Source organism: Sphaeramia orbicularis, chromosome 5 (genome assembly GCF_902148855.1).
Source record: "Sphaeramia orbicularis chromosome 5, fSphaOr1.1, whole genome shotgun sequence".
NCBI lineage: Eukaryota > Metazoa > Chordata > Actinopteri > Kurtiformes > Apogonidae > Sphaeramia > Sphaeramia orbicularis.
In genome coordinates this window covers 29,531,125-29,544,327 of record NC_043961.1, presented here as the reverse complement: position 1 = coordinate 29,544,327, position 13,203 = coordinate 29,531,125, and the positions used below count along the sequence as shown (strand labels likewise).

The window sequence follows — 13,203 nt, the reverse complement described above, 5'->3', positions numbered from 1 at the left end:
TTCATCCACTATCAATCCTGTGGATTGGAATTTCATTCAAGTTGAATGACAATAAAAGAATCTTGAATCATAAGTGTGCCTTTGTGTCCAATCTGGACTTTTTGTCGTCAGGTTTTAGATGGTTGATTATTGAAATAAAAGCTTTTGTTTTCTTTTATACTGGAAACCATTAATCACATGAATACTCTGCACAATCTTCCAGAATAATAATAGTTACCTGAGGGAATAGTTGTTAAATTAACACATGATGAGCAAATAAACAGAAACAGAGACAAACACACCTCCAAGTGCTGTAAAATACTTCATTACAAAATTGTGAATGATGTCTTAGCAAAATGTTCTTCATCCCTATTTGAACCAACTTAACTTTTGCATATCTCTGAAATTCTTTTAACCATTAACAGGGTTTGCAAATAGTAGTAGTACTTGTAGTAGTATTAGTAGTACTTACAGTAGTAGTAGTAGTAGTACCAGTAGTACTTATAGTAGTAGTAGTAGTAGTAGTAGTACTTATAGTAGTAGTAGTAATCGGTACAGTTTGTGTTCTGGTGTCGTATGAGTTCTTATACAGTATTACTGGTTGTTGTGCGTGGTCTCTCTAATTCGTGGATCTTCCAGTGTGTGGGCGTCGTGGGTCGGTCACTGGCTGTGTCTCTTTAAGTCTGGCTCTGTGTCTGTTGCGGTGACGTGTCTCTAAAGTTTCTCCTCCTCTTCTGCCGGTGCCTCAGTCAGTCATTCAGCTTCTCTGCTTAGACTTTCACTGTTAGCCTTTAGGTGCACATTGGTGGACGGCTTCGACATCATGGGCAGTGAGTATCACTCAGGCAGATTAAATATGTGATTCTAACACTTAGACACTTTACTCCTAAACATAAAATCCTGTACCGAGGTGAAGTTAGCAGCGGGTTGGATATTCGACGGACATTCAAAACCCGTTGCCTTAGGGACTATCAATAAATTACTGCTCTAAATGTTTTTCTTCAATAGTTTCTCAGTCATGTGACCCAGAGACTCCAAATCAGTCTCAAATTATTAGAATAAAGAGGACCTTTAGGAAACACCACTTAATATTTCTCTCCAGTCTATATTAATATTTTTTATGAATATTATTCATATTTTTTAAATAAAAATGTCTGTTTTTCTTCAATAGCTTCTCAGTCATGTGACCCAGAGACTCCAAATCAGTCTCAAATTATTAGAAAAAAGAGGACCTTTAGGAAACACCACTTAATATTTCTCTCCAGTCTATCTTAATATTTTTTATGAATATTATTCATATTTTTTAAATAAAATGTCTCTTTTTCTTCAATAGTTTCTCAGTCATGTGACCCAGAGACTCCAAATCAGTCTCAAATTATTACAATAAAGAGTACCTTTAGGAAACAACACATAATTTTTCTCTCTAATCTATATTAATATTTTTTATGAATATTATTCATATTTTTTAATAAATGTCAGGTTCAGCGAGGCTTATGAAATAAGTACCTTGTGAGTAGAATTGTGCGCTTTTGGGTTGGGTTAGGGGTAGGGGTAGGGTTAGGGGTTAGGGGTCGCTGAACCTGACATCCGGTAAGGCTGCGCTCGCGCGTCCGCAAATTCCAAATAGGTCCAAATTTTACAAGGTCCGTATTTTATCCCACACCGGTACATGACACTGGATCGGCAGCCGTTTGGACCGAGAGCACACCGAATCTGCACCTGGTTTGGACCGGCAGGACACCGGAGCTTTACGCCTTTGGACCAGCAGGAAAACAGACCTGCACACGTTTGGATCGACAACCGGTTGGACCGGCGGGACAACGGACCTGCACACGTTTGGACCGGGAGGACAGCGGATCAGGACTGTGAATCGGCACGTGCACCCTTTGGACGGACCGCGCTGTAACAACTGGATCCTTCTCGGGGCACGGACAAAAAGTAAAGGTATGCAGCGCGCTATGAACAGTGTACATTATATGGCCATATATTGAACAGTTTGTGTGCACACAGAAAAAAAAGGACAAATCCAATGCATTGGTGGGACTACTTTGTATTTTGAATGTGTTTTCTCTGACGGTACCTGTTTAACTCTTCAATGAAACTTTGACTTTTTTATGGTGCTTTACTGTGTTTAATGAGATTGAACTTCAGGTATTGTTTTTTTTGTTTTGTTGTTTTTTTTTTTTTTGTGATCTGCTGGGTACTGAAAATTATGGATTCTGATAAAGGTGTCGCAAATCAGAATCCGGTCGAACTCGAACCCTCCTCAGTTGGACAGTCTGCGCTGCCTGAAACGCGGCCTGCAGCGGCTGAAAAGCAGCCCATAGTGGACTCAGGTCAAATAAATGACAATGCTGAACAGGAAACACAGGTTGTCACAAAACGCAAGGTTAAATTAACACCAAAGGCCTACATGGAAAAACTTGAAACACTACAAAAGAAGAGGAAATCTAAATTAAATAAAGCACGTAACTTACAAATAACCATTCGGGAATTGATGCAAAAAGGATCCAACTGGGAGGTACAATGCTCTTTTATGACATATATGCGCATTTGTGACGAAGCAGCAGCATCACACAATTCTCTTTTGTCATTATTACCTCCTGAGGAAAAGGAAAAAATAATGACATATGGTTTAAAGCAAAAATGATCAATATCAGTGCATTTTTTGATGAAGTGAATTCTTGGACAAAAAGTGCAAATAATGAGGATGACGACAATGTGGCAAGTGAAATAAATCCAAATGACAGCATTTCCAATGTTGAAAGCAAAAAATCCACACATAAAAGTCACACAAGGTCAGGAACGAGCAGGTCCAGCGGATCCTCCACTTCATCAGCTCCCAAACAGGCAGAGGCAGAACGAGCTGCACTGCTCGTGCGCGCTTCAGCATTAAAGGAGAAGCATGCACTGGAGGAGCAGGAACAACTGCTCAGAAAGAAGGAAATGTTGGAGTTGGATGCACAACTGGCAGCTGCTGATGCAAAAATAGCAGTTTTAAAATCCCCCAGTGATCAAGCGCTTTCAGATACGAGGGCTGTTCAATAAGTTCATGGCCTCACCCAGAAATACTGGTTGTTATAATACAGGATGTTACATTCTTTCGTGATGGGATAGTGATGCTTGAACATCGATGGACCAAGTGCATTGCTGTAAATGGAGATTATGTTGAAAAATAAAATATAAATTATCAGTCTGTGTTGTTCTGTTCTGGGTGAGGCCATGAACTTATTGAACGGCTCTCGTACACAATCAGATGGAATGGATTCATACTTCAGGAAAGGAACAAGTCTCAAGGAACCCTCAACTCTACTCAGTCCTCATGCTAAAGAATATCAGCCACTCATCCAACAACAACCACCACCTCTGCAGCAATTGGTTGGACAACAAACAGTCATTCAACAAACCACGTATTGGCAAGAACCACTTCCATTTTTACAACAATCTGTAAGTGGGAATGCAACACAGGACAACACTCAGAAAAATACAAGGAAACCAGGAAACACAAAACCCTTGAACAAACATGAAATAAACCCTCTTACACAGTGACCAATCAATCTAACCAACATTTATCCTCAAAGCACTAATGAAACATCAGCTATATGTGACCTACTGCAGAGACAAAATGAGATAACAGCATTGCTAGTGGAACAGCAAACTTCTCATTTATTGCCAGCGAGAGAGATTCTATGTTTTGACGGTGATCCTCTGCAGTACAGAAGCTTTGTCAGAGCCTTTGCATACTGTGTAGAGAAGAACACAAAGGACAAGGGTGATTGTTTGTACTTTCTGGAAGAATACACTAGGGGTCAGCCCAAAGAACTTGTGCGCAGTTGTCAACATATGTCACCGGACCGAGGTTATGATATGGCAAAGTATCTATTAGAACAGCACTTTGGAGATGAGTACATGATCACTGCTGCATATATAGAGAAGGTGCTCAGCTGGCCACTGGTTAAGTCTGAAGATGGAAAATCTTTGCAAGCATATGCACTTTTTCTTCGTGAATGTTGCAATGCAATGGAAAATATACAATACTTGAGAGAACTAAATATGCCAGCCAACATGAAGACTGTGATCCTAAAGCTTCCATATAAGCTAAGGGAGAAATGGAGAGCTTCTGCATGTGACATAATGGAACAGTACAATCACAGACCCCAGTTCACTGATATTGTTGCATTCACAGAGCGTCAGGTCAAAATCCTCTCAGATCCAGTTTTTGGTGACATTCAGAATATACCAAATACAGAAAGTAAAACTATAAACCGGATGAAATCACAACTCAAACCCAGATTCAAAGGAGAAAGTTTTGCAACCACTGTTACCAATATTGAACCTCCTAAACTCAAACAGCCCATCCACTCTGAACCAATTCAGAAACAAAGCCACACATCTACTAACAGCACACTTTGTGTATGCTGCTCTAAAAAACACACACTGGACCAGTGTCCTCATTTGGAGGAGAAAACTCACAAGGACAAGATTGCTTTTATAAGAAAAAAAGGAATCTGTTTTGGCTGCCTTTGCATTGGGCACCTTAGCAAGGACTGCGAGAAGCGCTTAACTTGTAAGGTATGCAACCAAAACCATCCCAGTGTTCTTCATATTAACCAAAAGGAAAGAGCAAGCAACACAGACTCAGACCATTCAGTGAAACCATCAGTGAGTAATGCAGTCATCTCTTTGAAAACATGTGGACAAACAGGGGCCGGTAACAGTGATGGGACTACCAATTGTGCCAGTACAAGTGAAGTCCAGCAAAGGAAACAAAATAATACAAACATATGCATTTTTAGATCCAGGCAGCACCGATACATTTTGCTCAGAAACATTGATGAGAAAGCTGAACCTTAATGGAAGGAAAGCACAAATCAGCTTGTTAACCATGGGCCCCAAGGCATCTGTGCCCAGCTATCTGCTAAAGGACTTGAAGATTGCAAGCCTCAATGGTAAACAATTTTACCATCTACCCAAGGTCTACACTCAGAAGAGAATGTGTGTAAGCACAAGAAATATAATTAAAAAGGAAGAACTGGCTAACTGGCCATACGTGGATAGTGTTGTTTTCCCTCGTATCCAAGCTGAAGTGGAGCTGTTGATAGGAACCAACGCCTCTAAATTGCTGGAACCATGGGAAGTCATCAATAGCCATGGCAATGGGCCATATGCTATTAAGACCCTATTGGGGTGGGTTATTAATGGTTCCCTCTCAGATTATAGTGAGGAGCGAAGTCAGAGTGGCTATTCTGCTGCAACTGTTAATAGGACCTCCATAACAAAGTTGGAGAAGTTGCCAAACAATCAGTGTGTTGCAAGGCAACGCGTTCTTGGACTAAAAAGGAGATTTAGGAAAGACGAGAAGTTTCAAAGAGAATATCTACCTTTGCTACAGGAACGGCAGAGGGGGGGCTAAGGAGAGACAAAGCCTTGTCCCCAGAAATATTGTACTCACTGCAGCTCCACAAGGTTCGTGGTTACTAGGAAGAGTTTTGGAGACCTATCCAGACAGGAGAGGTCTGGTGCATTCAGTCAAAATAAAAACCAAAACAAGTACACTGGTTAGGCCAGTAACAAAGCTTTGCCTGCTTCAAGAAGCTGCAAATTAAACTCTAATTAAGAGGCCATTTTTGTTTGACTTTTTGTGAATATGTTGGCTCCATTATGTGAATTGTATTTTTGAATTGTTCATGTCCTCCTGCCATTCTCAATTAGGGGCCGGTGTGTTGGAGCCAAAATACAGTTTTGTTTGTTTATTCTTCTTTTTGTTTTGACCTTAATTTACTAATTGTTTAGTGGGTGTGGCTGTGATTGCCACAGGTGCAATTCATCTTGGGTGTGGCAAACTTACATATACCTGCTGTGTGAGGTGGGCGAGGTGTGTGTGAGGACAGCCCCAAACAATTTTCATACCGTAGAACATGAAAGCAAGAGACTGAGTTGGTCGGTTTTTGAATGTCTTCTTTTGTGTTAAGAGGCCTATTTTGTTTATATATCGAGAGTATTTAGAAAGACAATCGTGAACTGTGATGAAAACTTGGACTTTACACTGGAAAATAAATGGATTGGCATATCCAAACACAAAGAAGCCCAGCCGGACATTCATTCATTCACGTGTAGAAAATACAACAGGTTGAACCCTTCCACACCGTTGTAGGGGCTAAAGGTAAAGCCACTACACTGACTACACTCACATCATCCTCTGGGTCTGTCTTTTCCAGTCAAATTCTTGGAGGTGATAAAGCCATTCTGTGCAGTATTGCCAGAGATTCAAAAACCTGAAAGTAAGGTTTGTATTTTTTTTTTTTTTTAACTACTTCTGTGTTGTTGTTTTTTTCTACTTCTGTCAAATGTTACTAGTGCATTTGACAGAATGCTGGTTTTATCTTATTGTTAAACTTCTCATAATGTGTTCTGTAAACAGATCCAGTTCAGAGAGAAGGTATTATGGACAGCAATCACTCTGTTCATCTTCCTGGTGTGTTGCCAGGTAAGTAATGTTTACCACTGTCAACTGATCAAGAATGGAATAGGTTTGATTGACATTAATTCAGGTATTAAATCTGTTGACTCTAATCACCCAGAGTTCAGTCTAAACATAGTGAAGCTGCATTTAGCTGTTACTCTGCAAACAACAGCACAAGATGCCTAAAGCTCTTAGATGTTCCACAAAGGTAGGAGGTTTTAAATCTAGGCTAAAAATATTTCTTTTCATGTGCTTATGTTTGAGCTCTTAAACTTGCACTCTGTTCTTATTGCTTTGTTACTCTGGAGTACGAAATCTTAATTTATTCATTCATAAATAAGTTTTCATTTAGGTTACAATGCATTTTATATTTTTACTAGTTTATGTACATTGTATGTCTTTATAATTTTATAGTTCCTGCTTTTATCTTTATGTTCTCTTTGCTTAAACAAAGCACACTGGAATCCCCCATAGAAATACAGATGCATGTGGTTACAATGGACTGGGAACCCTCAATTTATGGCAATAACTTGTATTCAGTTGAAGAGCTGTATCAAAAGGTAGTCCTTTAACTTTGACAGTGGCAGTTATCAGTGTGCAGACCAGTCATAACTCAACCACATGTAGTGAAGTTGGCACATTTTTTCCTTTCTGTTTTTTGCATGCAGCAGATGTAAAATGTCAATGTTATAGGAGTAATTTAACATATGTGCAACTGAAACTTTAACAGTCCTTTCACACTCTGACTGCTGTTTTGTTCCAGATCCCCCTCTTCGGCATCATGTCCTCAGACTCTGCAGACCCTTTGTACTGGATGAGAGTAATTCTGGCATCCAACAGAGGTAGCTGACAACCTTATATTTGAAAGAACAATAATGAAGGTTTCTATTCTCCCACTTGAACATTCCACCTTAATGTGACTGTCTCTCTGCAGGTACTCTGATGGAGCTGGGTATCTCGCCTATCGTCACCTCAGGCCTGATTATGCAGCTTCTTGCTGGAGCAAAAATCATTGAAGTTGAAGACACTCCAAAGGACAGAGCCCTGTTTAATGGAGCTCAGAAATGTAAGCAAACTGTCATCAAATGGTAATTATTACCTCCGCCAAGGAGGTTATGTTTTTGCCAGGGTTTGTTTGTTTGTTTGTTTGTTTGTTTGTTTGTTTGTCTGTCTGTTTGTTTGTCTGTCCGTTAGTGTGCAACGTAACTCAAAAAGTTATGGACAGATTTGGATGAAATTTTCAGGGTTTGTTGCAAATGGGATAAGGAAGAAATGATTAAATTTTGGTGGTGATCGGGGGTGGGGGGGCCCACGGGGGGGGCCACTGATCGTTAGTGTGCAACATAACTCAAAAAGTTATGGACAGATTTGGATGAAATTTTCAGGGTTTGTTGGAAATGGGATAAGGAAGAAATGATTAAATTTTGGTGGTGATCGGGGGTGGGGGGGCCCACGGGGGGTTGGGGGGCCACTGATCGTTAGTGTGCAACATAACTCAAAAAGTTATGGACAGATTTGGATGAAATTTTCAGGGTTTGTTGGAAATGGGATAAGGAAGAAATGATTAAATTTTGGTGGTATTCGGGGGCGGGGGGGCCCATGGGGGGGCCCACTGATCAGCCTTGGCGGAGGTCTGCGCTCTCCGAGTGCTTCTAGTTTAACTTGTGGTTTTACTTTACATTTAAGTCTGCAGCTTGTCTAACGTCATTTGCTGTTTTTCAGTGTTTGGAATGATCATCACCATCGGCCAGGCCATTGTTTATGTAATGACCGGAAAGTATGGAGATCCCTCAGAGATGGGAGCTGGAATCTGCCTCCTCATCATCATCCAGGTGAGAGCCACAGGACTGTTTTTTTGTTTTGTTTTGTTTTTTCAAATTGAAAACACTGGAAATGTAAATCAGGAGGGTGAACATTTAGTATATAACTTCAACTTGTATGGAGATTTACTAGATTTAAATGATTTAAACTGAAGAATCTGGATGTTGCATAGGGACACCTTTAGATCTCTGGGTGCTTTCATCATATGGGCTAAATCTGTCTGCTCCAGATAACATAAATAAACCCCAGATCATTTGTTAGAGCACTTTATCTCTATTATAGTTCATGTATTTGAAAGGTCAGATTTGTAGATTTTCCAAGATCCTTTTGCACATACTTGACTTACCAACCCTTTTCAACTCAACTCTTTCACCAAATATGATTTTTAACATAAAAAATATTAATACATATGGAACAAAAATGAGAATAAAAGTCAGATTTGATTATGAGAATATATGTGTATATTTAAAATTTATTCTCCTCAACTTGAGATTTATTTGAAATGAAGAAAAACTTTTGGGTAATCAAGCCATTTTTAAGTTAATCATTCCAGAATTATACAGTTTAATAAATAGGTTGGTTTTTGATTGATTGAGCAAATGGTACAAACAAATGTCCTTGACTGTCAGAACCTATTGTTAAACCTCACTAAAGAAACATGGATCTATAGATGAATGAAACCAGTCATCCACCTGACCATGTGAGTTTTGTTTTTCTGCAGCTTTTTGTGGCTGGGCTGATCGTGCTGTTGCTGGACGAACTGCTCCAAAAGGGCTACGGTCTCGGTTCAGGAATCTCACTCTTCATTGCTACCATCATTTGTGAGACGATAGTCTGGAAGGCATTTAGTCCCACCACTGTGAACACTGAAAGAGGTACACGGTAATAAATGAACCATTGTATGAATAAGCATATTGTGAAAATGTTCACAGGCCATCCACCCCATTTCTGTGCTTTTTTTTCACATGACTTTTCTTCCATTTCGCGTCTCCAGGCACAGAGTTTGAGGGAGCGATCATTGCTCTCTTCCATCTGCTGGCGACACGGACTGACAAAGTACGAGCTCTGAGAGAAGCCTTTTATAGACAGAACCTGCCCAACCTCATGAACCTCATCGCCACAGTATTCGTCTTTGCTGTAGTGATATACTTTCAGGTGAGTTTAATTACTTTCCTTTTGGTACGTCTTCGCCCTGAACTTGTTGCCGTTTAAATCATGGCTGGATGGTATGGCACAGCTTAGAATTTGATAATGGTGCCAGTTGGAAGAGCATCCTGATACCAGATTCATGAAGACAGGCAGTTCATCAGCTAAAAAGAGCATTTATAGGGGCTACATTTTCTTAGCATTAGTGTAACGACAAATATATACATTACAGTTATAAACAAGCTTAGTGGCCATTTGAGTAGTTTTATGCCGGGCCTCTTAGTACTCCACGGAGTCCTTGTTCCTACATGTTAAACTCTCACGCATCTAGCAGACAGTACCTGTAAAGCACTGTGGTGTATAGAGATTTACCTGACCTACTGGGATTTACTTTTCACACAAAAATGTTACATACTGAATATAGATTATGTTTATTTTTTACTATGTGATGTTCAATCCATTTCATCGAGTAAAATCTGTCCAGACTTATTGTTATCGACATGTTATTAAGGTTACATTTTGAGATCATTGCATTCCACAGTCTGGGTTTAAAGTATGGATTATCAATGAAGAAAACAATGAAAGTCATTTAGGACAGGCAGTTTAATTAACATTTGTGCGCTCTGCTGTTCTCACAGGGATTCAGAGTTGATGTGCCAATTAAATCAGCTCGCTACAGAGGCCAGTACAACACCTACCCCATCAAGCTGTTCTACACATCCAACATTCCCTTCATCCTTCAGTCTACGTTTGTCTCCAACTTGTATGTTATCTCTCAGATGCTTTCCACACGTTTCAGTGGCAACTTCCTGGTGAATCTGTTGGGCACATGGTCTGTAAGTATACATTTAGTCACAGATTTAACTTTTTTGTTTGTTGTTTATTACCTTTTCTTTTAAGTTTGAGGCAATGAATAGGTTTACTTTGCCAAGCTTTTGATGTATTTCAGAATTATTAGATACATTTTTTCCAGTTCAACTTTAACTTAGGTCTTTTATGTCCTGTTTCTGTAGGACACGTCGTCTGGTGGTCCTGCCCGTGCTTATCCTGTTGGTGGACTGTGTTACTACCTCTCCCCACCAGAGTCTTTTGGGTCTGTTCTAGAGGACCCAGTCCATGCACTCATCTACATTTACTTCATGCTGGGATCATGTGCCTTTTTCTCAAGAATATGGATGGAAGTCTCAGGTTCATCTGCGAAAGATGTACGTCCTAAATGCTTTTCTCACAGATGTTCTGGGTTTTTCTCAGAGGGGCCGTGTTTTAGAGCTCTGTTTTTATTCTTACATCCAGGTGGCGAAACAGTTGAAGGAGCAGCAGATGGTCATGAGGGGAGACAGAGAAACTTCCATGGTCCATGAACTGAACAGGTAAAACAAACCCCAAGAGCCAGTGGTTAACAGTCATTTTAAAACGGCTTTTATCAAGAGTTAGATTTAGCCAAGATATCATAAAATAAACAGAACAACAAAAATGCAACAATTTATTCATGACAAATAATATTCTTCCACCAACCAGTTTAACTGGCCACTTGATGTGAATCAACAATTCTTAAAGACTTTCAGTGTGTCACATCCTCAGTTTTCTATTTTACTAGAAAAGTCTACTAGTCTACTAGTCTGGTAAATCAGAACTCCATTTTATTATCAAGTACAAACACAAATAGCTACATGTTCACAAAGCCAGTGTGAGACTCATAAGTACCTTCTGAGGTGCATGAAAAGTACATGTGTGAATATTCACTGGCCTCAATATTTGATTCCATCATGTCTGCACTTTGATGAATCTTTGAATTTAGAAATTTGTACATGGTGGGGAAGCAAAATTTACAATATTTTGTGGCAGGGATTGAAAGACAGTGTATGACCAATTAGTTTATTGAAAGTCTTGAGAATTTAAATCTTCAAATCATATTTTACTGCATTTCTAATGGTCTTCTTGTCTACCTCAAGTTCAATTGCCATTTTTCTCGTGGATTTGGTTGGATCCTTTAAGATTTTGGATTTGAGAGCTTTAATAAAAGCTTTAGTACGTTTTTTGTTGCTTCCTCCACTTCCAGACTTTCTCGTAATAGTTTTGCTCATAGTCATTCTCTTCTTTACATTATAAACAGTCTTTATGGACACTCCAACTATTATTGAAATCTCCTTTGGTGTGATGAGTGCATTCAGCAAATCACACACTCTTTAACGTTTGCTTTCCTGATTACTCATATGGGCAAAAGTTTCTGAAAAGGTATGGATAATAGTGTTAGGTATGATTATGACATCAATATATGTTTGGTTTCAAAACAATTGACGTAGTGCCTGCTGGGAAAAAACAACTAAATGTTCATTGTAAATTTTGCTTCCCCACCCTGTAGATGTCACACAAACACAGTAGACAACATTAGCATTTATTGTCATTAGCTGTCATTAGTTGAAGTGTGGTTACTTTACATTAGTACTTCATTTTGCAGCTACAAGGCTGTTTAGACTCCAGAGAGGTGCACTTTAATTGTGTGGTATCAGAAATGAGTATATCCCTGTAAAAGCCACATATTTCTCATAATGGTCTGAAAACAGTGAAAGGACCACATCGTCCTTCTAATGGTCTTGGCTTCAGTTCTTAACTTTTTCAGCTCCACACTTTCTCTCCCATTAATTTTAGTGTCTGTTTTTGTTTTTTTATCCCCCTCCTGTTATGTCATGCACTATAATCGAACTTCTAACAGAATGTTTTGCAACTGGTTTGAGTGCATCCAATCAGAACTGAGCAATGAATGATCGTTTTTAAAATCTTCTGATTAGTTTGGGTTAGTTTTGTGCTTTATGTGACCAGAAAAACAGACTGAAGTTATAGTCAAACCTGTCTCCAATGTGAAAGTTTGTGTTTTAATGTTTATCTACGTTTCCCTGGTTTGTGTTGCAGGTACATTCCTACTGCTGCTGCCTTCGGTGGTCTCTGTATTGGAGGTTTATCGGTAATGGCCGACTTATTAGGAGCGATCGGTTCTGGCACCGGTATCCTACTGGCCGTCACCATCATCTATCAGTACTTTGAGATCTTTGTCAAAGAACAGAGTGAAGGCGGCAGCATGGGGGCTCTGCTCTTCTAGAAAAGCCATTTGTCTCCCACTCTCTACCAACTTTTATTAGGATCAACCAACTTTACAGTTCTTTTACATCAGCGTGAAGCCCCTGCACCGCCAGCATTATAGATTCAGGATGGTTGAGGAATCCTCTCCTCAATCACCATCAGAATTCTCCACTGAATACGGATGTGGCGAGGTACTGGGGACTACATGTTGACTTTTACACCTTTTACTCCCTCCGCAAACCTTCTGAGACTGGCGGTTCAGTCGTAAGCTCCCCAGACGTTACGTTCTGCTGGAGTTGGATGTTCAGACTGACGAGGGCTTCAGTATGCAGGCATACTCAGTGCAGATGATGGTGGTTAATCTGCCTGCTTTGTGCATACCAGCACTCAATGTTAAGCTTTCTTTTATCTTTACTTTTAAGTGTATTTTATTTTTCTGTTCGTCTGGTTGAGGAAGTGGACCAGAGGCTGAACTGTCAGACGCCGAGTCGAATACTGTACAATTTCCTGATACGTGACCCTGTACTATAGGTTTTATTTGGTCAGGGTCTTAAGAGACGAGAATGTGGAGCTCATATTGGGGTCTGCCTGTCAAAATAGGTTGTTCAACTTGTTGTGAACGTGCTATAGTCATCAGAGGAATCATTCAGAACAAGGGTCTTCGCTGTTTTAATATATGGCATTCCCAGGAACCTGCAGTATTAACTCGCATGTCA

General features: G+C 39.8%; 1 protein-coding gene across 1 annotated transcript; it reads left to right on the top strand.

The window, feature by feature from the left end:
• The first annotated feature begins 625 nt into the window (after window positions 1-625).
• Window positions 626-13,203, top strand: LOC115419298 (protein transport protein Sec61 subunit alpha-like 1). Its single transcript, XM_030133993.1, has 12 exons — window positions 626-809; window positions 6,198-6,265; window positions 6,401-6,466; window positions 7,206-7,284; window positions 7,377-7,508; window positions 8,165-8,274; window positions 8,985-9,138; window positions 9,258-9,418; window positions 10,048-10,245; window positions 10,423-10,614; window positions 10,703-10,779; window positions 12,320-13,203. Exons 1-12 carry the CDS (start codon window positions 803-805, stop codon window positions 12,504-12,506), a joined length of 1,431 nt encoding a protein of 476 aa, XP_029989853.1. The 5' UTR covers window positions 626-802; the 3' UTR covers window positions 12,507-13,203.

Bases quoted from the DNA above. Each gene is read 5' to 3' on its own strand.
- LOC115419298 (XM_030133993.1), top strand. The intron at 6,467-7,205 runs GTAAGTAATGTT...GTTTTGTTCCAG, and splicing joins TCTTCCTGGTGTGTTGCCAG to ATCCCCCTCTTCGGCATCAT. The intron at 10,780-12,319 runs GTAAAACAAACC...TTTGTGTTGCAG, and splicing joins ATGGTCCATGAACTGAACAG to GTACATTCCTACTGCTGCTG.